The following is a 27,759-nucleotide window of genomic DNA, read 5'->3' as shown; positions in this document are numbered from 1 at the left end:
CAGCTGGTTCCTTTTAAAGAGTCCTTTTTATCTAAAAGGCAGCGTCCATCCTTGGCCAAGAGTTCTCCACTCTCAAGGGCAAGTGGGAGGGGTCTAGGAGGGAGAGTAACAAGTGCAACAGTTGCTGCTTAGGGACAGAAGGAGATTAAAAACAACAACAAAAAGCTACTTTCTTCTCAGTACTCTTTCCTTTCTCTGCCCAGGAAGCTTGGTCTCTGGAAAGCTTTGCCCCTAACCCTTGAGTGAAATCTGGAATTGGTTCCACCAGTTTTCTAGTCCTTTCCAGATAACAAAAGATCTCCAGACATTGGATCCCATGAGCAATCCCATTTCAGTTAAAACTTCCAGTCTGTCCAATTATCAAATCTGAGAATTCCATTTGTCTTCATGAAGACCCAGTGGGCAGGGAAGCGTGTGGTCAGCTGCTTCTCCATTTTCTTGCCAAAAAGATTTCTTTGTAGGCCAGAGAGATAAGAGGCTGGAGTGCATGCTTTAGGTGCTGGCATCTGGGCTTCTATCCCTGGCACTACATAGTCCCTGGTGCACCACCAGGACAGAGCCGGGAGGAGCCTCCAACATCACTGAGTGTGGGCCCCCCACAAAGCTCTCTAAGCCACAGTATTGCAGCCTCCCTCAAGATAGCTAACAACGTTTTCTGTATAGCTCCCTAGGAGCAGGGCTGGGGGATATGGCCGGAGGGGAAAGGAGGTTCTAGAAAAGTCCTATGTGCTTGGTATAGCTCCTAGCCGTACTGAAGAGGGAAACCTATAGAGGCTTCCTAGATTTTTTTGTATGGCATTTTTATATGGCATTGCTTTACCATATGCACAAAAGGTATGATGCGGCTTCAGATTAGGTAAGTAAAAGCAGAAAGTCTTGCAGATGTATTAAATATACGTCTAGTTCTCTGGAGATAACACAGCCAGTTAGGCAGAATCGCCGGGAATGAACCTGGAGAGAGTTCCTGAGGCAGAACAAAAGCCAGGAGCTGTGCTTTCTGCAGGATGAAAACTGACTTAAGATGAACCCATTTGAATAATGTCTGTGCGCTCAAGGGCACAGAAGCTGTTCCTGGTTGTCTGGAATCTGGCTCTGGGAAGATAGTGCATGAAATTTAGAAAAAGCCTGATAAGGGAGTTGGGTGAGGGGTGGACCTATTTCACTGCCTAAGAAGAAAATGGGCCTCTAGCCAGGGTCTCAAAACTAGGTCAGGACAGCCCGAAAAGGAAACAAAATAAAACTCTGCTTAGAGGTGCTTTGGAGACCCCTAACCATAGGCACTGTCTCATCTGCAGTCCCCTTACTATGGGCAAGTGTTTTCTTGGTCTGGTGTGCACACACTCTGTTTCTGCAAGGTATGAAGCCTCCTGGCTTCTTCTAGGAAGCTCTCTTAGGCAGGGTTCCTCTAAAGAAAGCTTGGAGAACATTAATAGAACTGTGCAAGAAAAAAACCCTCCAACCCCATCCAAAAAGTGGGGAGAAGAAATGAACAGAAACTTCCTCAAAAAAGAAGTACACATGGCCAAAAGGTGCATGAAAAACTGCTCTACATCACTAATCATCAGGGAGATGCAAATCAAAATAGCAAGGAGATATCATCTCACACTACAGAGATTGACACATATCAAAAAGAACAAGAACAACCTGTGCTATGTGGATATGGGGATAAAGGGACTCCCTTTCATTGTTAGTGTGAATGCTGACTGTTTCAGCCTTTCTGGAAAACAATATGGGCACTTCTCAAAAAAAATTAAAAATTGAGCTTCCATATGACCCAGCAATACCACTTCCTCGGGGTGCAAAAAAGAACAGTAGAAATGGCATCCGCATCTATATGTTCATTGCTGCACTGTTCACATTAGCCAGAATCCAAAAACAACCTGAGTGCCCAAGAACAGATGACTGGTTCTACACAAAGGAATACTATGCAGCTGTTAGGAAAGATGAAGTCATGAAATTTGCTTATAAGTAGATGGACATGGAGAGTATCATGCTAAGTGAAATGAGTCAGAAAGAAAGGGACAAACATAGAATGACTGCACTCATTTGTAGCACTGTAGCACTGTTGTCTCGTTGTTCATTGATTTGCTTGAGCGGGCACTAGTAATGTCTCCATTGTGAGACTTGTTGTTACTGTTACTGTGGGACGAGATGGCCCAGTGGCACTCATTTGTGAATACAAAATGATATAATATGAAACTAACACCCAAGGACAGTAGACACAACAGCCAGGAAGATTGCTCTATGGCTGGAGCCTGCCCCATGAGTTGGGGGAGAAGGCACTGGGATAGAAAAGGGATCACTAAGTCAATGATGGTTGGAGGGATCGCTCGGGATGGGAGAGATGTGTGCTGAAAGTAGATAAAGGATCAAACATAATGGCTTCTCCCTCTCTCTTGCAAACCACAGTGCCCCAAAATAGAGAGAGAGTAAGAAGGAAATTGTCCGCCATAGAGGCAGGGAGAATGTTGGGGGAGGAGGGATACTGGGGACATTGGTGGTGGAAAGTGTGCACTGGTGGAGAGATAGGTGTTTGATCATTGTGTGATTGAAACTCAAACATGAAAGTTTTGAAACTATCTCAATTTAAGAAAAAAGGAAAAAGCTTGGAGCTGGCTCACACTGAATTCATGAGATAGGAGCAGTGGCAAAGGGGACTAGGAAAGCCGGGTGAGGAGGGCATTATATATATATATGCATATATGTATGCTATATATATGCATATGTATATACATATATGTATATATAATATATATCAGAACCAGGCCATACAATAGGGATCAGGCCTACAATAAGCAGTGAGGCCCTCAACTCTGTGGTAGAACTGAAGGGCGTGCCACATAATGCAGCATTAAGATAAAGTGTTTGACGCAACAGTTCAAGGCATTTTTTAAAAAGCGTGGTTAGGGGGCACATTTTCCATTTGCCTAAGGTTCCAACATGGCTCTGCACACTGTGCTGTGCAATCACAGCTTCCAGTCACCACCGTCCAGATGGTTCTCCTAGGTCAGTCCCACCCAGAAGGGTTAGAGCAGCCCCCAGCAGAGGCCACGGGAGGGGAGAAAGCTTTTATCTGCGAAGGCACAGGCGAGGCCAGGCTTGCAGAAACAGGGGCGCCCACAACTGAGTCCAAACCTCCGGGAAGTGAAGAGTTCGGGTAGATTTGGGGGGGGGTGGGAATGGGGGGAGAAGGTTGTCGCGCTGCGCTTGTCGCCAGCGACCCGATCCAGCGGGGTTCCCTAGAATTTCACCTGGAGGGGAAACGTGCCCACATTACTTTCTCCTGGCGGGCGGAGGGTGTGGATAGTTAGACTAGCGCAGTCCCCAAGAGAGTTGGGGTGACTCTTCTATCCCAACCCGACAGGTGTTGACACAACCGCAGGTTCACGTTCGGGTCTCGGTTTCCCGCACCGAGGGTGGGGCGGCACCCCCAACTGGCCCGCCCGAGGTCCCCGCCGAGCGCCGGGGGGGCGCGGCTGGCGCCGAGGGCCGAGGTGCGGGCGGGGCGGTCCCGCGGGCGGCCGGACCCGCTCAGCGCCCAATCGCCGCGGGCCCGCCGAGCCCCGGGGGGCCGGGACCGCCGCCCGAACGTGCCGCGGCTGCGCCGACGCGCGAGCGCCTGGCAGGGCGGCGGGCGCGCTCAGTCTGGCGGCGGCGGCCGTGCGCGGACGGACGTGCCGGGAGCGCCGCAGCCGCCCGCGCCGCCCGCAGCCCCGCCGCGCCGCTGCTCCCGGGCCGCGCCCGCCCGGCGCCCGCCATGGTGTCATGGATCATCTCCAGGCTGGTGGTGTAAGTGGCCGTCCCGCCCCGCGCCCCGTCCCCGCGCTCGTCCTCCCCGGGCCCCCGCGCGCCGGGCCCCGCTCCCCGCGCTATTAATACCCCGCGGCCGCGGCTAATTTTAGCAGGTACAGTAGCTGCCCGGACGCCGCGAGCGGGCGGCGCGGGACGCGGCTCCGGCCCGGCCCCGACCCACCCGGGGCGCCCGGCAAGCCGCGAGCGCGATCGGGGGTCGGGGGCGCACCTGGGGCTCTGGCTAGGGCGAGGGGGGCGGTGGGTGGGGGCGTCTCCCCGCGCTTCGCTCCCTTTGTTCCCTGGCTTGATGGAATGCGCAGCGGCCCCCGAAGGGCGCGCCGCGGACACACGCGTCCGTGTCCTCCGGGGGAAACGCTGGCCGGGGTGGTGCGTCGCTTTTTGTCGGGTGAACATGACAGATGAGCCTGGGGCGCTGCCTGGAGGGCGCAGCGCGGGGATGGGTGGAGAGATGAAGGCGGGGCTCCCGGTGAGGACTAGGGGGGAATACCCTCCTATTTTCTTTTTAGGGTTTCCAAATTGACAGCGGCAAGGGCAAGACAGGGAGGAAGACAAATATGAATTTTGGTGTACACGCCTCGCGCCCCCCTTTTTCCCCCTTCTCCCCCCCTCCACCTCTCAGGCTGATTTCTTTGGTGGGATTTTGAGGGGATCAGGCATCTTCGGAAATTCCCGATTTGCTAGAACTGAGCGCAGCCGGCGGTGGTGACGCTGCCTCGGGCCTTGCAGAAGAGCGCAGTCATCTGGGGTGAGGCCGGGGTGAAGTCACTAGGGTAGGCGGAAGGGAGGGGGGCGTTTTCCCTCTGTCACCCCCCCCCTCCCGCAACCCCCCAGCTGAGGAATCTTCTTTGGGAAGCCTTATCCCTGGGGTGGATTCATTCCCTTGGGCAGGGCGTGGAGCTCAAGGCCACTGCACCCAGATCTCTCCTTTGCAGGGATTCTCGCTCATTCTGAGGAGGGTCGCCACCTGCTAGGGGAAGTGGGCGCTGACATTGGCTGGGGAAAGTAGAAGCTGGGGGTGCCCCTCAGCTTTTTCCTTTGTCTGAAAGGACTCCTGCACCGTCGTGGCCCCCACTGAGCAACCCCACCCATCTCCGACCCGTGGTCGGGAGTCGCAGGCTGGCTAGGCTTTGTCTCTGGCCACCGTCTGGGCCCTCCTCCCCAAGCCAGAGTGGCTGTGGCCCTCAGGCCGCCCCCCCCCCAAGTCATTCATCCTGCAGGCCTCTGCACAGCTGTTGCTGCCTGCTGGGGTTTGGGGCCCTGCCTTAAGGTGGCATGTCACAGATTTTAATGTCTGCGGGCAGAGCTGGCATGAATAATACAGGGGAGCTGGCCAGTTTACCCCACCCCATGCCCAGCCAAGCCTGCCTTTTCTCTCGTGCTGCTCTCTCGCCTGGAGTCCTGCTGTGGTTTTCATGTTTGCCAGTAGCTGTGAGGTGGGAGCACATCTTTGGGGTGCAGTTCAGTGCTTCCTTATCCTGGCTGTAGAACTCTCTCTGTGTGGGCCCCAAGCCTGAGGGGGTGAGGACTTCTGAGCTGGGGTCTGTGTGACCACCTTGACTTTGATCAACATTCCTCCACTTCTGCACATGACTGGGGATGGTGAGGAGAGGCAGAGCATGGTAGGGGTGTCAGGGACTTCTCCTACGTTTTCTTTATCTGGGTGGCGGGCGGCTCCCAAGCATTGCTCAGGAGGCCCGGAGGCCCCTCCCTGGGGTTTTCAGTGCATCCATTGCAGCTGGGGCACACTCTGCAGTGTTTAGATCACCACGTGGTGTGAGGGATCAAACTGGGTCAGTGCTTTCAGGCATGCGCCGTAGGCCCCGTGCTGTTTCTCTTGCCCCTGGCCCTGCTCCCTAAAACAGAGAATCCCAAGCTGGTCTGGCTTACCTCTGCCTGTTCAGAAGAAGAAGAAGAAAATCAAAAAGTGTTTCTCAGCATCTCTCTGGGAATCAACCTTTAAAAGGGCAAACAAAAAGCACCCTCCTCTAGCCCCCAAGGGTGAATAAACCCCTCCCCAGGGTCAGCCCAACACCCCGCATGGAAGATGGTGTGGCCCAATTTGGAAAAAAACTGCTCTCAAACAATGGCAGAAGGGAGACTCTAGAGAAATTAGGTGGCTGTGAGAATCAGGGCTCTGCCCCAAGGTTTTGGGTTGGGGGGTTGATGTTTCCATTGTCAACTCTAGAAGAAATACCACATCACTGCCTGAGCATGGTTTCTACAGAGATTTACCATGGAAGTATCCATTGTGAATTGTGGAAACCATTTTTAATATGCAGTGTCCATTTCACATCATTAATGCCTGTCCATTGTAGGAGAATCAGAAAATTCTAGAAAGACTCTAAGGAGGAGCTAGAGTGATAGCACAGCGGGTATTAAACCTGGGTCAGCCTTGCACACGGCTGACCCAGGTTTAATTCCCAGCATCCCATATGGTCCCCTGGCACTGCCAGGAGGACCTGTGCGCATGAGCCAGGAGTAACCTCTGTGCATTGCTGGGTGTGAACCCCCCCAAAAAAAGACTCCAAGGAATCTTTTTCATTTACTACAGATAGCTCACCATATTTTGAGATATTCAAGATGCCCATCTATGCACACAAACTGATAATGACCATTCGTGGCACTTTTCAGTTCAGCCCAGTGCCAGGTGTCTCATAGGGAAGGAGGCATATGTGTTGGAAACCCAGAGCTCTTGGTTCAAATCCCAGTTGTGTCTCTTTCCAACAAATCTCAGTTCACAATGCAGGTCCGGAGCTACCATTTATCATCTAGTTAGCCTCATGCTAGTGCGGCAGAGGTTTCGGTGGAACGCAGTAGATAAATTGCTCAGCACCACAGTGAACATTCCTTGCTTTGTTCTCCCTCTGGTACCTAGAGAGCATGTAAGAGTGCTAGAAGGAGCTCTCAGACTCGATCTTTCCTGCTGTTTTCAAACTGGCTTCTCTGGAGACTCAGTCCAAGTGGGTGAGCCCTGAGCTCTTCAACTGTGATTCAAGACAAGAAACTGTCGCTTTGTTTTATATATTGTATTCATCTATTGCAGTTCTAGGTGATAAAGAATTTGGAAAAATTCAGTGTGCATGTGTGAGTGTGCATGCGCTTCTCTCTCTCTCTCTCTCTCTCTCTCTCTGTGTGTGTGTGTGTGTGTGTGTGTGTGTTGAACCGTGGACCTCATATATGGAAGGCATGGGCTTTTATGTCTCTGGCCTCTGGGTGTGGTTTTCTGCTACTAAATCTAATGATCTTGCCCTCCCCACTTGTCTGTAATACTGAAGCGAGCATCAGCTCTGCCCAAGGACACAAGGTGAGCTGGTGGAGAATGCAGGTTCTGGATTTTTGGTTTAATGCTCTTTCTACCTTTGCCAGGTTTGACGACTATCCCAAATTTTAAGCATTTTAAGACCTCTGGTATGCGGTCTTACAATTCTGTCCCCACTCCCATTCCCTGGTAACAATCTGTCTAGGGTTTTGTAAGTCTCTGTCACTTTGAAGGACGTTTCAGAAAGACCTATAGCTGTGTTCTGAGGGTGGGGAGGGCATGTCTTCCTTTCAGCCAGAGGCCTACTGGCCAGGGGGTATGAGAATTAGTGTCACCAGTGGCTGTGAATACTTGGAGGGAGACAATGGTGGCGTGGGCCCTTCCCAAGCCTCTTTGTTGGAGTGCTTGGCTGCTGAGTGTGTGGCAGTTGTGCTGAAGAAGGGCCTTGGGAGAGGTACGAGAAAGAACCCGGTGGCACAGGTCCCTGGGATGGGGGCTAGGGATCATCAGGAGAGATTTGTGTCTGCTGGGCAAAGGTCATAAAGAGAGGATCACTTTGAAATGCTGCTTTGTTGCTTTCATTGTTCCTTACTGCCTGGGCTCAGGGAAGATACTCAATGTAGAACCAAGGTTGGCCTTGTGAGAACCTGCTTGTTGCCTTCATGGAACATGGGGGCTCATTTACAAGTGACCAAGTAACTTGTCTGCCTCCCTTAAAGTATTTTATTTTGTGGGCCAGAGAGATAATACTGAAGTTTAGGAGCTTGTTTTGTAAAAACCTGACTCCTGTTCAGTTCCCAGGACCGCAAATTGTGAAAAATGTATGCGCGCAGAAGGATAATGTGTGTTTGCGGGCTCTCCAGGCAGCTCTCTCTTGCTGCCCGCATTCTGTGCTCTCGAGTCATTGTGTATGGACTGGATTGGGACTGCTGTTGGCGATGGGCAGGCGAAGGAAGAACGAGAACCAAGCTAGTTGCTGATTAGTTGCCAGTTATTCAATTTCTCATCTCTCCCATCTCACACACTCTTCCTTCCTAGACCCTCATTCCTAGACCCCAGATCCCTGGATTCTGACTGACTCTGCCCCACTCCACTCTTACAGTCTTAGTTTATATAGCAATCACATAGGGCGGTGATACAAAGGTGGGTTGAACATTAACAAATCAACAAAGAGAGAGAAGGCCACTCTTCCAGGAGATTAACTCAAGGATAAAATCTCATCTAAGGAGATTACTCCAGATTACTAGGAGATTGGCTTAAGGGCAAGATTCCATCCAGGGTATGTCGCTTTCTTCTTTACTCAGCTAGTAGCACTATAACACTGTCATTCATCAATTTGCTCGACCGGGCACCAGTAACGTCTCCATTTTGAGACTTGTTACTGTTTTTGGCATATACAATATGCCATGGGTAGCTTTCCAGGCTCTGCCATGCAGGCAGGATACTCTCGGTAACTTGCCAGGCTCTCCGAGAGGGACAGAGGAATCAAACCAGGTGGGCCACGTGCAAGGCAAATGCCCTACCCACTGTGCTAGTAATCCACTTAAATAGTTATAGTAAATTTGCTTCTAATACTTCTAGCAATGTCATTCTGTGTGAGCACAGTAAGAGATATATCAAACTTAAAGTTTGGTTCTTCCTGAGGATATCTCACTATATATTCCAGACCACAGTCTTCAAGGCCAGGTTAGTCTTCCTAACCCCAGCAGGGTCCTGATCTCATCGTTACTTTTCTATCATGACAGCATTTGTTCATGACCATGCTCTCAACTTATAGTTGAGTATTGTGGTGCTTTGGCCTGGCCCCTTTTAATGCCAGGGTAGCTCATAGCTTTCCCTGGGTCCATTCAGTCCCTCATTGGGACCCTGCTTTTGGGGTGCTAGGAACTAAGGGCAACTGAGGGTATCTGAGTCGGGAAAGCAGATACCCAGGAGTAAATATTATTCAGAGTCAATTAACTCCCAAGTTACAAAAGCATAATATTAACTGTCTTCCTGTGTCCATACAGAAAGGACATTGCTTTAAGGTAAACTATGCAAAAGACATAACTTACAATACAGGTTCAGTGTCCTTAGAAGGATCTGATCTTATAAGCTAGCAGAATCTGATTAGGGAAAAGGTGATTAACTAGTTGGGAAGGAGGGTGCAGAGAAGAGTTTACAGATAATCAAAGGAATGGGAGTGGCTTGGGAACACTGTGGTGGATGTAACCCAATAAACCTAAGTTCCCTGTGATGAGGCTGGAAGGACAAACCCAATGTTATCCTACAGTAAAGGTCTTCCAAGTATTTCCAGGAATGACCCCTTGAGCTCAGAGCTAGGAATCATCCCTAACCTTATACCACAAGATATGGCCTCCAAAAACAAACAAAATATACTTTTGGGGGGAGCCAGAGATATATTCTAGAGATTAGGGTCACCCCTGTTCAATACCTGGTACCATGTGATCCCCCAAGTAATGCCGGGGGCAGCCCTGGGTGCCCCTGTGCACCATCAGAGTGATGGTGTAATCTGCTCACTGCAGGGCCCTAGGACCACCGCATCCTCTGACTCTTGGGTTGAGCCATGGGTCTCATCAGTTGAGAATCACTGGGAAGGGTTTCCAGGTTTACTGAGCACTGCTGGGGAGTCCCCCACCTCCTTTAATATTTATCTTCTTTACAAACAACTACAAAGGCCCCGATGAATTTTGAAGTGGGACAGTGTTCACATGCAAGGGTAAGAACACATGGAGGCTTCTCTCTGCTTTCTCTTGGGGCATTTCATTCTAGTAACAGATGTTATTGTCTCTGGACAGAGTGTTGCAGAGGCCCAGGATATTGGCTAAACAGATCCAAAGATTCCCACCACTCATGGGTTTACTACAACCAAAATGGATTCACTGCATAAAAGAGAGAGTTCTGATTCAACAAATTGTCTAGATAAGTAAAAGCTTTGTAGAAAGAAAAGCCCTGATTTCCACAATGTCCATTTTTTTTTTGTTTTTGGGTCACACACGGCGATGCACAGGGGTTACTCCTGGTTCTTCACTCAGGAATTACCCCTGGCGATGCTCAGGGGACCATATGGGATGCTGGGATTAGAACCCGGGTCGGCCGCGTGCAAGGCAAACGCCCTACCCTCTGTGCTATCGCTCCAGCCCCACAATGTCCATATTTAAAACTTATTTTTTTAGAAAGAACTATGTTTTTTTTTTTTGCTTTTTGGGTCACACCCGGTGATGCACAGGGATTACTCCTGGCTCTGCACTCAGGAATCACCCCTTGCAGTGCTCAGGGGACCATATGGGATGCTGGGATTCGAACCTGGGTCAGCCACGTGCAAGGCAAATGCCCTGCCCGCTGTGCTATTCCTCCAGCCCCACTATCTAATGTTTAAACAGGCTCCTGGTGGGATAGCTGAAGTTCTAATTTATGTTTTTGCTTGTTGTTTTGGGGCCACAACTGGCAGTGCTCAGGGATTACTCCTTATTCTATGCTCAGGGATGCATCCTGGAAGGGCTTGGGGGGGACCTTATGAGGTGCTATGGGTAGAACCTGGGTCAGCCTCCTGCAAGGCAAGCTTCCTACCTGCTGCATTCTCGTTCTGTTCCTGAAGTTCTGTCTCAGTCCCAAACTATGCAGACTGGATCCCAGTCAGGGATGTGCAAGTAGAGTGGAAGGAATAGGAATTGATCTCAAGATATTCCCCAATTGCTGCAAGATGAATGGAAGGAAAGAAAAAGACGTCATGCCTTAAACACGGACTTGCCTTTCTCTGGGGCCTGCTTTCACAAGTGGAATGCAGAAAAACGATCCTGTTAATAGAGGGTTCGGCTTGGTTGAGGATTTATTTCCTGACATTGTGATACAGGCCAGGCTAGGAGCTGGGTAAAGAGTTGAGTTGTGAGAGAAAGGATGTTGGGCTAGAAGTTCACAAACCTGACTTTTGGCCAAGTGCAGGTCTGACTCCCAGGCAGCAGCTCGCACCCTCCATGGGTGACAGGTTCTAGTCTGTGGGCCAAGGGGACGAGCCCTGCAGCAGCCTGGAGTTCCTACTAGCTCTCTAGGCCCATCCTCCCCCCTCCTCTGCAGCACCCCAGTGCACCGGGTTTATTTATAAACAGGAGGAGTATCCTCCAGGAAGTGAAAAATACCAACTTAGATTTCACGGCTGCTCTGCGGCCCTGTTCTCTGTTGATTAATCCTGCCTGCTGGGAAGTAGCTTTTGTGTGCTTGTCATCCCCCCACCTTCCCCTCATGTCTTATTTGAGGTTTAGTTGACAAGGGATCATCTCACCTGCTGATTATGAGTCGAACATGAGCTATTTTCTTGGGAGAGTGTATGACTGGGGGAGGGGGAGAGCCTTGAGAAGAGTGAGGGAAGGCCAGGCCTGCTGTCGCCACGTGGTGAGGCTCTCGTTTGGCCATGTCTGTGCATGGGCACATGTGTGCATGTGTGGGTGGAAGTGTATGTGTGTTCTAAGAAGATGGAGGTAGAGAAGGACTTGGCTGTGCATTAGACAGAACACTTGGCACCTCTGGAATTTCATCACTAAGAATGAGCCACACGTATAGCTAAGCAGTTACCAGGTTTCTTTGGGTCTATGGAAATTTTTGAGAGGCATTAAGAACTAAGGGTTACTGCATTTAGGCTCTGGCGGTGCATTCTTCTTTTTCTCTTCCTTCTCTCTTATCCTTCTCCTCTTTCTTCTTTGTCTTACTCTTCTTTTTCCTTTTCAAGCTCCCTCTTCTTTCTCCTCCACTCTCCTCTGAGTGGAGTTATGAGTTTTCCAGTCTCATATGCTCTGTACCAAGAAGAAAATTGTTTTCCTTTTGGATTTTTTAAAAAAATCCAGGTCACATACAAGGATTCTCTTGGGATTACATTCAGGGACTCTCTTGGATTACAGAGAAACACTATATATGTGTATATATATATGTGTGTATATACACACACATATATATGTGTATATATATATATGTGTGTGTGTATCTATATATCCAAGCATAGCAATCAGGTTTTGATCAGTGAGGCTGGTGCCTTTCGTCTCCAGTGATTGACAGCAGGTGCCTAGGATACAGTGTTGATGAGAGGGAGGTTGGGTGCAGCTCAGCTTCATACCATCTATGAAGACGATGGTAACGGGAGCACCATGTTGGATAACCCCTTTCTGATCACAGAAGAACTATTTCTCTTTTGAAATTTTACAGACTTTCTAGATTAGGAAACAGGATCCTTCTTTGCCTGAGTCAAGAGTCTTCCTGGGATCCTGGGCCTACCAGGCCCAGACCGTCTCAAAGCAGTGCCAGGACAAAGGTGCCTCTTTATTGGCAGCATAGGGAGCTGTCCAGCTGGTGGCTTGCTGGTCTGTCACTCTTTCCTCTTGGGATGGTCACTCAGACCAGATCTTCCCTTTTTCCTTTGCTGTTCATCAGTCCAGCTCAGGTAAATTTGCATTGGCCTTCTCTTATGTATGTGCACATTCACACCCTTTCTGCCTCCTGGTCGAGATCTATGGATGCCACTTTGGGCTTCAGAAATGATATTTCCAGTCCCTCCTGGTGGCATTTTTGGCATCTCTGTGGAACTTTGGCATCTCTGGGAGCTAGTTCGGATGCAGAATCCTAGATCCCACCCAAAATGGACATCATATGGATTTGGGATTTAAACATATTCTGCTTGGTCTCAGTGCCCCCTGGCTGAGAGATTAACATAAAAAAGTTGCTTGGATGGGCTGGACTAGAGAAACAGTACAGCAGGTAGGGTGCCTGCCTTTCACATAGCTGACCAAGGATCCAACCACCATATATGGTCCCCTGAGCTGTACCAGGAGTGATCCTACAATGCAGAGTCAGGAGTAAAGTCTGAGTACCACTGGGTGTTACCAGGCCAGGGTAAATACTAGGATATCTAGTAGAAGTTAATCCCGGTCTCCTAAGAACTATCAATACACATCAGGCAGAATTAGCTCAGAAGTATACGAATCTGGCCAGGGTAGGGGGATGTCTCTGAGGCATCCAATGTGGACAGAGAATAGAAGGCATGAGAATGCTGAGTGTGCTGAGGATGAGAACACTCCGGAATGAAAATGTCAGTAAAGTTATGTGTCCTTACTCACTCTGTCTACTACTGCTGCTGTCACAGAGAGCCAGAAACACAGTTATCTCAACAGAAATTGAGTCTCGGGGAGCCTGATACCTAAAACACGTCATATGGAGCTTCGGTCAAGTGACTGCTGGGATGGTGTTTCCTTCAGGAAGTGCCAGGGGAGCATTCCTTTCTTGCTTTTTCCAGTTTCTGCGTGTGTGGCCATCCGTTGGCTTGTGGATATATGTCTTCAATCTCTGCTTCTGCTTCTTCTGTTTTCAGGTTTTCTCTGTCTTCCTCTTAACAATCCTTGCAATTACATATAGAGTTAGTTCATCAGGATAGTCCAGAGTAATCTCCCCAGCTAAAAGATCTTGACTTAAACACATCTATAAAATCTTTTTTGTCATATAAAGTAAACATTTATATGGTCCAAGGATTAGGATTTTGGATATCTATGGACACCTTTATTCAGACTAGAATGTATAACATTCTTACACATTTCCTGGTGCACCCATGCACCAACTTCCATAGGAATGGACTGGTCATGGCATAGGGTGCATCTATCTTTTGCCTGCCCAAATAACTTGCATGAAGTTTCCATAGATGTTTCTGGGATTTCTTCTGTTTCATTAGTCAATTTATTTAATCCTTCCCCAGGAAAATACTGTCTTAATTAATTTTTTAAAAAGCTTGATAGCTGGCCTTAAGTACATACCCTTCACATTTTCTTCCTTAGATTGCTTCCCTAAATGTTTTTTCTTCAACAAAACATACAATTTAAGTTGCAGCATGTCTTTACCATAACTTAATATGGCCATACTTTAGAATCTTTGCCAATTTTGTGGTTGCAAGATGGAATCTCATCGGTTTAATTTGCATATCCCTGAATACTAATGAGATTTAGCATCTTTTCTTATGTTTATTGCCCATTCATGTTCTCTCTTCTGCAAGAGTCTGTTCAAGTCTTGCCAATTTTGTTCTTGTCTTATTGATTTGTGAGAGTTCTTTAGATATGTTGGACAGTAGTTCTCTGTTAAGTTGATGTTAAAAAGTCTTCTCATGGTCACTGAGTCTCTGGAATGTGCCTGAGATTCAAGGTGACAGGTGGCTGAGAGTGGGGGTTGAGATGGGAGGTATCTGTGAACACTAGTGGAGGGAAGTTGACACTGATAGAGGAATTTGTATTGAATCATTGTGTGCCTGAAGCACAACTATCAGAAACTCTCTAAATCATGGTTTTATCATCTATTTCTTATCTATGAATGAATATAGAATCACATATGTGAACATGTATGAAATGAATGTTTCAGGATAACTCTGTATCCACCTACATATCAGTACATAATAAAAAGTAACCACTGTTTCAATATTTGCTTACCTTTACATTAGTTTTGCCTAGATTTAAATGTTATCACAATTAAATCTAACTAATGATTTTGTTTCACTTCATCTTCAAAATTATTTTTGTGACATTCATTCTTATTATTGAATGTATATTCATTCATTTGTATTGCTTTCATTTAAATAAAATAAAACTCCTCTACAACAACAACAACAACAAAAGTCTCATGGAAAGTTGTTCTTCATTTTTGTTTTATTCTTTTGATCAACACAAGTTCTTAATATTATTGCCATGAGTTTATCATTTTTTGTTTATTTTTTTTACTTTTTGTTCCTAGAAAAACCTTACCTACACAATATAATGAAGAGACTCTCATAACTGTAAGCACTTAACTATAATACTCCTAGCACTTTTATAGTTTTGCCGTTCACAGTTAATTTATTTTTTATTTTTGGGTCACACCTGGTGATGCACAGGGGTTACTCCTGGCTCTGAACTCAGGAATTACTCCTGGAAGTTCTCAGGGGATCATATGGGATGCTGGGAATAGAACCTGGGTCAGCTGCATGCAAGGCAAACACCCTACCTGCTGTGCTATTGCTTCAGCCCCCACAGTCAATTTTTTTTTTTGCTTTTGGGTCACACCCGGCAATGCACAGGGGTTACTCCTGGCTTTGCACTCAGGAATTACTCCTGGCAGTGCTCAGGGGACCATATGGGATGCTGGGAATCGAACCCGGGTCGGCCGCATGCAAGGCAAATGCCCTACCCACTGTGCTATCACTCCAGCCCCCCCCCCCCACAGTTAATTTTTTAATCCATCTTGGTATGATTTTTATTGACCATGTGAAGTAGGACTGCAGGATTCTTTTTTCCATGAGAAATGTCTAGCACCATTTATTATAAACTTTGTTTCTCCTGTAGATTTGCCATATCCAGTTTCCATAGATGTGTGAGTTTGTTTATGGGTACTCTGGTCTGTTTCATAGAACATTTTGGGAAACTTTCGACCAGGAACAATCTTAATTATCATAACTTTATGAAATTTCTTGGCAACATCAAGTCCCACTTAGTGCTTTTGCTTAATTCTTGCATATATATACATATATATGATGTGTATATACATCATATACTTATATGTATATGTATGTATCTGTAAAATAATTTCTGAATTACATGCTACAACATATACACAACTCAAAAACCTTCTGGGAGTTTTGACTGGAATAATGTTGAATGTATGTGAACATAGAAGTTGACGTTCTTAAGATACTGAGTCTTTTAATCCATAAACATGGTATTTATCTCCGTGAATTTAGGTTTTTAACTATTTTCAATAAGATTTTATAATTTGGGAAATCAAGAAAATGGCTTATGGGAAGAAAAGTACATGCTTTTTATGAGTGCCAGGTTCTTATGGTTCCCCAACGATCACTGGGAGTAACCTCCAGGCAACACTTTTTTTTACACCCCCCCTCCCAAATTAAGCACTTTCCTGTTTCTGTTGGCTCTCAATCAAGATATATTTTACAATTTTCATGTTTTCAAGTATTTATTTGTTTACAATGAACTTGCATCCTTTGTGACCTTATCTGTAGGAATTCTTTGAGACCCAAATTAAAGGTAGCTTCCTCTAGAGATTTGCATTTGATTCTGCCAAGTTTCTAAAGACACTACCATTTATTAGATCACTGGAAAGCAGAGTCTTGAGAGATTTATTTTCACTTGACCTCTTTGGGTAGATTAAAATTGGCCTACAAACTTGTGTGAGGGAAGGCTGGTGGTTCCAGATTTTCAGGAGAAATGTTGTTTCCTCTCCTGCACTGTCATGGCTAAAGAAATGGGTTTTTTCCTTTCCTGTCCCTTCAGAGGGCGACAGGTTTACCTATGGTTCCCCTTTTATGAATGGTGCACTTCTTTTGTTTCAGGGGGCCTCTCAAGCAGTGCATTACTCATGGTTCAGTGCTTGGGCCTCCAGAGCCACACCTGTCAGTGCTGGAGAACCGTGTTTTGAACAAGGGTTGGGCACATGCAAGGCTCATGCCCTACCTGCTGCCCTATCTCTCTGCCCTTGGATGGTGCCCTTCTTTGGCCCTATATTATTCTAGGGTTTCTGTAACAACACACCCAAACCTGCAAAGATGAAAACAACAGGGCAGTGAAGCGCGGATTCAGTCAAAGCTGCTAGTGCGTAGGGTCACACCTTCTCTCTTTCCAGCTCTGAGAAGTACCAAGGGCTCTGAGCAATGCAGAAACTCTCAGGTTCTCTCCAGAGTCTTAGGATCTGCCTGGGGTCTTTGCCGTTTGCAGGGAGGAACTGTTGACACCAAGAGACTGGAGGAGAAGGAAAGGCAGAACCATCTCTTCCCACATCTTGGAGTCTGGGAGGAGGAGACAGTGGGATGTGCAGGATAGCTGGCGAGTGCTGCTCTGTCCTCTCAGATCCTAAGAACCAACATAAGGAGCCATGGTTCTGCTTCCTTCATAACAACCTATTATTTTTATTTTAGGCACTGTGGTGCATGATGCTGTCAGTGTCAGGGTTTCATGCGTATAATGTGCCAATACCACATCTTCCACCAGAGAGTCCTCTTCCCTCAACCTGCATCCCCCCTCCCCAGCACACCCCATGTACCTTCATCATTGTAAGCCCTATTACATAGGCTAACTCTCAAGTTCTATTGCCTTTGACCATTTGTTATTCCCTTACTAGGTTTTTTATATCCATATGTGAGAGAGATCATTCTGTGTCTGTCCTTCTCTTTCTGACTACCTTCATTCAATACAATACTCTCCAAATCCACCAAAGTATCATAAAAGTCCATCATTTTTGTTTTTTCTTATAGCCAAATATAATTTCATTATATATACAAATTTTTATTTTAGGCACCATGGTTTACAGTACTATTAATGCTAGAGATTCGTACATAAAATGTTCCAAAGAAGAAGGACAGATACAGAATGATCTGTCTTATATGTATATGTGGGAATACCATATCCAGCCATCTATTCTTGGACACTTGGGTTGTTTCCATATTTTGACTATTGTGAATAGTACTGGAATGAGTTTATACCCATCTCATACCGTGATCAATTAAAAATGGATTAAAGACCTTGATGTATGAGTGAATCCATAAATTATATTGAGGAAAACAAGCATATGGAAGTCAAGATAAACAAATGTGTTCTGCACTGCAAAAGACCAAGGTGGGTTGGGGGTCGGCAGGAGAATTAGTCCACAGACTTGAAGAGGATATTTGCACACCACTTATCTGAAGGTTAATATACAAGATTATTATAAGGTATTTGTAAAATTTGACAAGAAAAAAATTACACTCCATCAAAAAATATTGGGGAGGATAGATGAACAAAACCCCCCTCAAAGAAGACATCCAGGTAGAAGCAGGTACATGAAAGAATGCTCTGCATCCTTTAGCATCAGGGTAATGATATCACCTCACACATGTGAGACTGGCACGCATCACAAATAAAAATAGCCAGTGCTGGTGTGGGTGTGGGGGGGAGGGAGCTACTAGCTATTGCTGATGGGAATGTTGACCGGTTCAACAATTTTTGGACAACAATATGAGCACTTCTCAAACAAACTAAGAATTGAGCTTCCATATGATTCAGCGATTCCCCTTAGCAGTATCTACCCCCAAACCCCAAAACTTCATAGCAATTTAATCCAGTTGCTAAGTTTGCCATGAGGCCAGTTCAGCCCCGCCTACCTGCCTCTCTTCCCCCTACCCCACACACACACTGCCCAAGACACTGGAATCCAACCCCTGAGGTCAGCCTGGGCTGGCCCAGCCCTGCAGTGTCCCCTGGAGCAGGACTGAAGCTTCCCTGGAGGCTGCTCACCCAGCTTAATGAGGCACCGGGCAGGGCGGGCTTTCCCTGCAGGCCATGGGCAAATTCCCCAGCTGCCATGGATGCCTAGGCAGCCAAGCTGCTGCCCTGGGCTGGCAACAGGATGAGGTCAGCTGTGGCTGCCGCAGGCCTGGCACCAGGCAAAGCGCTGGGTGAAGTGACTCAGGGTGGAGGCACTGGTCTCAGGCTGGGGGGTTGTACTCTGAAGACAGCTTCCTGGAGAGAGTGACCATCAGGGGTCAGTCCTTCCTGGCAGTCTGCAAACGCCTGCAGGTGCGGGTTTGCTTTGCAGGGTTTTAGATTAGACTCCAGCGCTTAAAACAGAGGGACATGACAGAAAGTTCCCGATGTTTGTATTCTTTCAGAAGAGGCAGAAGGATTGGCAATGCAGAACAAACCCGCCAGGCAGCATCCGACACGCTGAGTGGCGACTCCCTGGGGCCCAGGCATTCCCTCGGTGGGCCCCAGCCCCTGCTGCTTCTGGTGGTTATCTTACACCCTATCCTGTCCATCATCAGCTTGTTGCACTATTTCCCGAGAAGGCTGGGGTGGCAGGCATTTGTATCCCTGTTTCTGCAGTGAGTAACTAAGGCCTTCGCAGGTTGCAACATGAGCTGTGGGGAAATAGATCACGCCCATTTCAGGCAGGGCCCTGCCTTGGTCCCAGTCTCCCTGTCCACTAAAGGGAAGGGGTCAGCGGGGGTGCTGAAGGCTCACGGGGGTCGTCTCGCTGCTGACCTCAGTCACTTTGAGGGCTTATCAACAGTCCTGTTAGGTGTTAGTACTGTAGTACTGTAGTATTGTAGTTCATCAATTTGCTCGAGCGGGCACCAGTAACATCTCCATTGTGAGACTTGTTACTGTTTTTGACATATCGAATACACCACGGGTAACTTGCCAGGCTCTGCCGTGTGTAGCTTGCCAGCCTCCCTGAGAGAGACGGAGGAATCGAACCTGGGTTGGCCATGTGCAAGGCAAATGCCCTACACGCTGTGCTATTGCTCCAGCCGTCAGGGGTTAAAGGGATGGAATTTAGTGACTTGTTCCCTAGTTATGAAGGCAAAATGTGTCTTAACTTTAATACATACACACATCTCGGCTCCCAGGCTGATGTTGCATTGACTGTTTGCACACCTTATTTCATTTAATCCCTTTGGTAGCCCTATGAGTGAGGAAACTTTACAGATGAGTAAGAAGATTAAGGAATTTAATCTTTTTAAGTGACTAAAATGGTAGAGCCGCAGGGTAGGTTTTGCCTGAGTGTTGCCGTATCCCCTGCCTCATGGAAAAGTCATTCACAGGGAAATGCAGCATGAGCAGAAGGGCTCCCAGCTCTGCAACACAGAGACTTGCCGGAGACCCAGGTCCTGTGGGCTGGACTGGCTGGTAGGGAGAACTTCAGAGAGGAGTAAATAAATAGTCTTCGAAATGCAGGTTGGGTTTTATTCTATAGGGATGGAGGCATATGTAAGGCTGAGATTGTGTTTGTTTTATTTATTTAATTTTGTTAATAATGTTACTTTGTGACTTGGGGGCCACACTACACCTAGTGGTGCTCAAAGGCTATTCCCACCCGGCTCTGTACTCAGAGTCGCGCCTGGTGGTGCTCAGGAGACCTCACATCTGGGGCAGCAGCGGCAAGGCAAGTGCCTTAATCCTGCGCCATCTCAATTGTATTTAAAGGCCGAGACAAGAGTGAGTTTAGCATTTATATAGTGACCTCTTGGAAGTTCAGGTGAGAAAGGTAGATTTGAGATAAAAACACAGAATGAGGGGCTGGAGCAATAGCACAGCAGGTAGGGCATTTGCCTTGCACGTGGACCAACCCGGGTTCAATTCCCAGCACACCATATAGTCCCCCGAGCATCGCCCGGAGTAATTCCTGAGGTGCATGAGCCAGGAGTAACCCCTGTGCATCACTGGCTGTGACCCAAAAAGCAAAAAACAAACAAACAACAACAACAAAAAAACGAAAAAAAAAAACACACAGAGTGAGTAGAGGGTAGGAGTGAGGCATTGAAGGGGGTGGGAGTAGTGGGAAAGCAACGAATTGATACCAGGTTTGGAAGCCAGAGAGTTGAACAAGCATGTTGTCTGTGGGATTAGAGAGGGCTGAACTGGTGAATTAGTGGAACTAATTGACAGGACCTTGAACCACACATATGTAGAATTATATAGGATTTTGGAATTCACTAGTCTGTCTTGTCCTGTTGCAAGGACAACTTTAGTGACATGTGCACGGCAGTTACTTCCAGTGCATGATAGTGACACTCATCCTCACATGGTCATTAGCTTTTAAAATTAGCATTTTAAAATAGGGACAGTTACTTAGTATCTACACTGGGATAAATAGTGTCTCTCAAAGTTTATATCTACCCAGGAACTCGGAATATGACCTTTATTGGAAGAAGTCTTTAGCAAATGTAATCAAGTTAGGATGAGTTTATGTTGGATTTAGGTTGGCTCTAATCCATTAACTAGCACCCTTATAAGAAAAAAATTGTGGAGAGAGGAGCAGAGAGATAGTACAGCAGATAGGGTGTGTGTCTTGCAGGCAGCTGATTGGGTTCTATCTCATCCCATATGGTCCCCTGAGCACCACCAGGAGTGATCTATGAGTGTAGAGCCAGGAGTAAGCTCTGAGCACTGCTGGTGTGGTACAAAAAACGAAGGAAGGAGGGAGGGAGGGAAGGAAGGAGGGAAGAAAAGAAGAAAGGAAGGAAGGAAGAAAAGAAGGAGGGAGGGATGGAAGGAAGGAAGAGATATTTGGGAGGCAAGGAAAGAGGAAGAGGAGGAAGAAATTTGGAGGAAGGATGAGACATGCAGAGAGTCACATGTGAAGGTTGAATGTTTGGCATGATGCCTCTACAGGTCAAGAAGACCAAGAGTTGCTGGTGATTTCTAGAAAGGCAAGGAAGAATTCTCCCTTAGAGTATTTCAAGGGTCCTGCTGGCATCTTGGTTCCAGACTCCAGAAGTGGAGAGAATGAATTTCTCTGGTGTTAAGCCACTCAGTTTGTTTATTCCAGTAGTCCTAGCAAACTAAGGCTTGTGTGTTATCTTGACAAACCCACAGTCGCTGCTAGCCTGTCATTAAAGGAAACTAGGGCCGCCTTGCAGGATTTGTCCTTAGAGGAACCACATGGGTTCCAGAGACTTCCCTTTGTCCTTTCTGGTGCTCACAATTTTTGAAATAATCCAGTCTAGAATTTTGCACTGGTGTTGAGCCTTCTCCATAACAGCTTTTTTGTATTGCTTTACAATATTCTGGAATTTCAGGGGTTTAGCTTCATAACTGTATGTGTGTATAATATATACCACTTCCTCCTATGTACCATCCACTACCCCAAAGACCTTTTTCTTATTATTCTCACTTCTTCCCATTTCACTGCAGCAATCAACCCTAGTTTTCACTGAGTCTAGAAATTAGTTTTGTTGTTGTTTTGGTCAATCATTTGTTTTAGTAATTCATATTCCATATATGAGTGAAATCATCTTGTAATTGTCTTTCACTTCATTATTTCACATTATATCTTCACCTCAAATGCCATCCACTTTCCCCCCCAAAGGCACAATTTCATCCTTCTTAATGGCAGAATACTATTCCATTGAGTATACAGACCAGATTATTTATTTGGTTCTCTGTTGAGGGGCACTTGAGTTGACTTCATGTTGTGGCTGTTGTTAACAATGCTTTTATGAACACAGAAAGACAAATATACTTTTGAATTAGTGTTTTCACATTCTATAGATATATGTCTACATACGGTATTGCTGGATCTCATAGAATTTTCATTCTACTTATTTTTTTATCACCTCCATATCATTTTCCAAAATGGCTATAGAAGTTTACATCCCCCACTGACAGTATACCAGAATTCCTTCTTAACTCCATCCTTACCAATACATGATTTCCTTTCTTTTTTATAAATGCCATCGTCACTGGACTGAGGTAATATCTCACTATGGTTAAGACTTGCAAGTCTTTGTAATAAGTGTTCATGACCATTTTTTATGTCTCTCTGGACCATCTGTATGGCTTTATTTGGAGATGTATCTAGCAATGGCCTTATGCAGATTTTAAAAAAATATATGTCCTTTGTTTTTGTTTTTGAGCTGTGTGAGTTCATACTTTACTGTACTTTGTTGTTTTGGTTTTTGCAGCACACCCAGTGGTGCTCAGGGCTTACTCCTGGCTCTGTGCTCAGGGCCCGCTCCTGGGTGGGTGGAGGGGCTCTGTAGATCTTATGAGTTGCTGGGGATTGAACCTGGGTTGGCTGCAGGCTAGGCAAACAACGTCCCTGCTGTACTATCTCTCCAGCCCCCATTCTTTATGTATTTTGGATACACTGGCTCTCCCAGGCGCCTTCAGCCCCTGGTTGCAGACACCTCCGAGGCCCAGTGCCCCGGGGTTCCTAGCCAGGCCAGGTACTGTCCCCTCTGTTATTGCTTGAGCCAACTTGAATTCATTTCTGTTCTGACTAAGGTTTCTCAACTGGGGCCATATGGCCACTGTGGGCCCCAGGATATCCCAGCAGGGCCACAGACATTCATATGGTGGAGGGGTGGGCAGAGTATGAGACCACGGGCCCAACCAATAGGACAAGAAGGGCCACCGGGAGGGAAGGAGGCTAGACTGTCAGGAAACGGCTGGACTGGAGGGTCCTCTATAAGATCCTGGGTGTTCCAGAGAGGAAGCAAGAGCAGAGGCCAAGGAGCGCAGGGCTGCACTCCCGAGGCCAGTGTCTCTGCCCTCTCAGTCTCCCAGGCTGGCCCGTGAAGTCCTTAGCTAGACCTGGGAGGTTCTGAAGCTGGAGGGAGAGAGAGAGAAATACTGTTACTCCTCCCCGCTGTCCTTTCCAAACATGGCGTGGGCGCTGCTGCCCTTGGATGTGCCTCCCAACCCCCGTTTCTAATCCTGTCGGGCTAAGTAGCAGAGCCTAGTCTGCCTGCTGGCCTAGGAATCTTGGCTCTGAGCGATTCTTAGCCCCGTGCGCAGGCTCACAGCACCACGCTTCCTTTCCTTTGTGCATTCCTTGCATGTGTTTGCCTTTGTTCTTGCAAGCTGACACACATTCATATCAAGAACAGGTGATTATATCTGAGCGAAGTGATAAGGAACTCCTGACCCATGGGCCCTGTTTGGCTTCTGTGCTTTTGCAATGGTAACTTTCTTTTTTTTTTTTTTAATGGACTCCCCATGAATTGAAGAATATAAAAATAGAAAGGAAATGTTATTACTCTCTTCACCCTCCTCCCACGATTGCCAGCCTCATTGTAGAGCATCTTCCTATTCGTTTTGTACTTGGGAACTTCATCTATTAAAAACCTACAGTTTTGATGACATGCATTCATTACTTTCTGCAGTGCTTCCCTAAATATAACATACACAGTTTTGTGCTGTTCCACACATTTCATCAATACTATTTTTAGTGCCTGTATCCGTTCTAGTAAGTGGAGCACAGTGACCTTTAGTGTATAGAGATGCCTTTTGAGCACAAGTGGCTTTTAAATAACATGTAAAATGTGACAGCAATGCCCATTTCTTCGATACTGTACTGATTTCAAATTCTTTGCGTGTGACTGTAGGGAATGGGAGATAGCTTTTCAGATGGTTTGCTAACACTGGATCCCCTGCATGGAACTATGGGAGGACAGGTGTGGCTCTTGGAGAGGCTGTGACAGATGTCATTGGATCTCTCCTCTCACGGTGTCACCCACCCTCTACCCACAGCAGGAGGAGAGGCCCGGTCAGAATTTCGTGGTACTTCTCTCTGCCCTTCCTCTGAACAGTGGCACAAGAATAAATATCTGGTTCTGTTTGCATTTCTTGAGTTTGGGTGGGAGAACTCCCAGCCTCAGTTGGCAGCTCAGATGCCACTCCCCAAAGAGCAAAGATGTGTATTCAGTTCTTTCACTACTGTTATAGTAGCAGTTTGTCCCAGTGTGATGCTCTGATACTTTCACATAATAATTGTTCAGTTGACCTGCTTTATTATTTTAAAGATAGATAAGAAGTTGGTAACAATTTTAAGCAAGCTAGGAAGATGGTTTTTTTTTGTTGTTTTTGTTTGTTTCTTTGTGTGTGTGAGAGAGACCACATTTATAAGCACAAAAAATATGGAAAAATGGATAACTAGATTGTCTTTAAAAATTGTTTTGTTTTGGGGGCACAGCAAGAAGTGCTCAGGATCTCTTCCTGGCTATGTGCTGGGGGATCACTTCTGGTAGTGTCGGGGGTGGGGAGGCATACTCGGTGCTGGGAATCAAACCTGGGTCAGCTGCTACAAGGCAAGTGTCTTAATCCTGTTATACTCCTAGCCCTAGAATGTCTTCTTTGTGTGTGGGGGGTCCACCCTTTTATTTTTTCCCACTTTATTTAAACACTCCAGTTTACAAAGTTGTTCATGATGATTCATTACAGGCATCAAATATTCCAACACCACTGTCAAATTCCCTCCATCATTGTCTCCATTTTCCCAACCACCCCTCGAGCCCGCCCTCAGAGCAGACCCACAATAATTTATTTTATATTGCTTGGTATCACTAAATAGCCACTGGAATGATCAAAACACATTTCAGTAAAAGAAAACTTTGTAAAAATTATTTTATCTCACCATGGGAACATTAAGTCCTTGCCCGAGAGTTTGTGAAGCTGTTGTTGCAAATTAAGCCGCTGTGTTAATGTTTTTCTTACCCAGGGTTAGTTGGCTTTTGCTCTATATTCCCGTCCAATGTACTGTGCTCCTAGTGGGATGTTAGTATTGCAGAGTTTGGAGATACCATTTCAGAAACTCCCAAATATTTTACTGGGCAGTCCAACCGCCAGAGGCATGGCAACAGACACTGGGGTGTGAATGTGGCTGGCTGGGCCTTGGTAGGGTGGGAAACTGGCCCGCCCCCCCATCCTGCTCCCAAGATCACCCTGGAGGTCTCAGCCAGGACCCAGCATCTGAGAGTTTTTCAGCTAGTCGATATCTTTGGAGATTTCTTTATGAGTCTCTGGAGCAGGACCAGTAGACAAGCAGCAGTGGGATGTGGGTGTGGCTGCCATGGCTTCCGGAATTTTCATAGAGTGGGGGGAAGTCACCCTTCTTGACTTTGAGAATGCCATATTTTAGCCCCCCAGCTCCCACTCAAATAAAACCCAGTAGCTGAAATTTTCAGCAGGCTATCATCTCTGTGGAGCTGTCATGAGTTGGTGGAGTCTGGCTGGGGGCATGGCGACAGTCTTTGAGTGCTGCTGCAGAGTCTTTTATAGGTGGGAACTTGGCCCGCCCCTCCTCCTGAGATTGGGCCCTAGGATGCCTTTATTCATTCTCTTGCATGTACTCTCTGTTTGGGGAGGAGAGGCCTTTGTGTGTTTGAGTAGGGTGGGTGGGGGAAGTTCTCATAGAAGAATCTCACAGAAGAGGAGGTAGGATTGGATTTGGTCTGTAAAGAAGATTCAGACGGAAGGAGGACAGGCAGGTAAGCAGAGTGCAGGCTCAGTTAGAACTCATTTGAGATGGTGGTTTGGCTGCATTGGCAGCTATGGACCAGGTTGCAGGATCCTGGAAAACCAAGCCCAGAATTCTGGGAAATTATTAATTCTCTGTGTGGAGTTATTGGAAGGTGATGAGTAGAGAGGAAATGAAGAATGGTCCGGCCACTTTAGAAGATAGCCTGGCATGTGACACTGTCACTCCTAAGTATTTACAAGAGACACATGAGAGCACATGTCTACACAAGATTTTCTCAGCAGCTGTGTCCACAGTGGCAAGGAGTTATGAGGGGAGGGTGGTCTCAGGAGAACTGTGCTTCAGATGAAAGAATCTGGAAGTGGTGGGCAACATTGACCACAGAGGATCATAATAAAGGGAAAGGACACTGCTTAGAAGATTCTGGGCAGTTGTGGCAGGGGAGAAGTGGGGGCTGAGTAGAAACGTCACTACAGGAGCTGGAGAGCGCTTAATGGACCAAGTGCAGGCTTAGCATATGGAAGGCCATTTGATCCCTGGCACTGCGTGATCCTCTGAGCACCGCTAGCCATCAGGAGCCCCTAAGCACTGCTGGCTGTAGTCCAAAAAGAAGAGAGAGAGGGTGTGGTACTTACTGCTGATGGAGAGAGGGCAGGGGCCTGAGGTGGGGGGAGGGGAGGGGCCTCTAGGTAGGGAAGGGGCCTCTGCATACATGTTAGAATTCAGACTACCTGGCCCCACACCAGTCTTCCTGAATCAGACTCTGTGGGGTGGACCCAGCAACCTGGGCCTCAACAGCCCCGCCAGTGCCTTCTGATGCTGCACAAACGTCAGAGCTTTGGAAATGGGAAAACTGTTTGGAGATGGTGGGAGTGTGAGCTCAGGAGAAGAGGCCACGGGCTGCTGGAGCTGAGGGCTGGGCTGGGCCGGGCACAGCAGCCCTGATATGGGCTCTGGGACCAGAGCATCAGGGGTGCTGTGAGGGGAAGTGGGCAGAGAATCCAGGAACATTGGGGTTGGGGTCATCTCTGTCAGGTGGCAGGAATCAGGAATCTGCTGCAGAGAGACTGAGGCTCAGAGACGGAGGGTGGGAGGGCGCGGAGCAGTTGGTCTAGGAAAGTGAGAGCGACATCCCCACTCCGGTGTATGTCCAGCTGCCTCTCTGCCGCTTTCCTGTATTTAACCCGTTAGACCCTAACCCTGAGCCTGTTTGTGCATGAAGGATGAGCTGGAACTAAAGCAGAAGCAGAGCTGGGCCCTGCCTGTGCCCCGGGAGCCCGTGTCTCTCTTACTCGGCCCCAGGTGCCCCTGCCTCTCTGGGTCCTCCCATTCTCCTCCCCACTGATGCCAGGGCACCGTTGTCCTTCCATGTAACCCACAGACCTCTCAACTCTGATTCCAAATCCCTGATAGTTGTGCCTGGTCACGGGGTCCTTGGGGTGGGGGGTGGGCAGTAGTCCTGAAGGGGACCTGAGCCGTGTCTGTGCCTGAGGACACTGTGAGCATCTATGCTGGTGGGATCTATGCAAGGAGATGGTTTCACTTTCTTGCATAATTAACGTCTTCCTGGAGCCACAATGCGGGCTAGGATGGATCGGGTCAAGGGTCCCGGGCTGCTGAAGCTGATTCATTGGAAGCCAGTGGTCTGGAGGAGCTTGATGACGCAGTGGGTGGAACGTCGCTTTTCTCAGGGGAGGATGGGTCAATGGACTTTAAAGTGCCTCTCCCCACCCTGTGAGTCTGTGATGACAAAGGGAACAACAGGATCTGAAGGGAGATTCTTGAAGGGGAGAGAAGGGTATCACAGTAGCTTCTCTGTTCCTCTGGCCCCAGCAGACTCATCTTTCATTGGAACTTTGGTGCATTAGGACACATTGGCTCTCAGGCTTGGTTGCTAACGGTTTTACAGGAATTATGTCTTTGTTACATTGGAATGCGTG

General features: G+C 47.3%; 1 protein-coding gene across 2 annotated transcripts in view; it reads left to right on the top strand.

The window, feature by feature from the left end:
* Positions 1 to 3,657: 3,657 nt before the first annotated feature.
* Positions 3,658 to 27,759, top strand: part of REEP1 (receptor accessory protein 1) — a 122,251-nt gene continuing 98,149 nt past the window's right edge. For both annotated transcript variants that reach the window (XM_055121727.1, XM_055121728.1), the window contains exon 1: positions 3,658 to 3,789. In XM_055121727.1, the coding sequence (XP_054977702.1) occupies positions 3,758 to 3,789 (32 nt within the window). In that variant the 5' untranslated portion in view covers positions 3,658 to 3,757. The remainder of the gene's footprint in view (positions 3,790 to 27,759) is intronic.

This window comes from Sorex araneus, chromosome X, assembly GCF_027595985.1.
Source record: "Sorex araneus isolate mSorAra2 chromosome X, mSorAra2.pri, whole genome shotgun sequence".
Taxonomy (NCBI): Eukaryota; Metazoa; Chordata; class Mammalia; order Eulipotyphla; family Soricidae; genus Sorex; species Sorex araneus.
The sequence above is the reverse complement of the archived record's forward strand: the minus strand, read 5'-3'. Positions and strand labels throughout refer to the sequence as shown.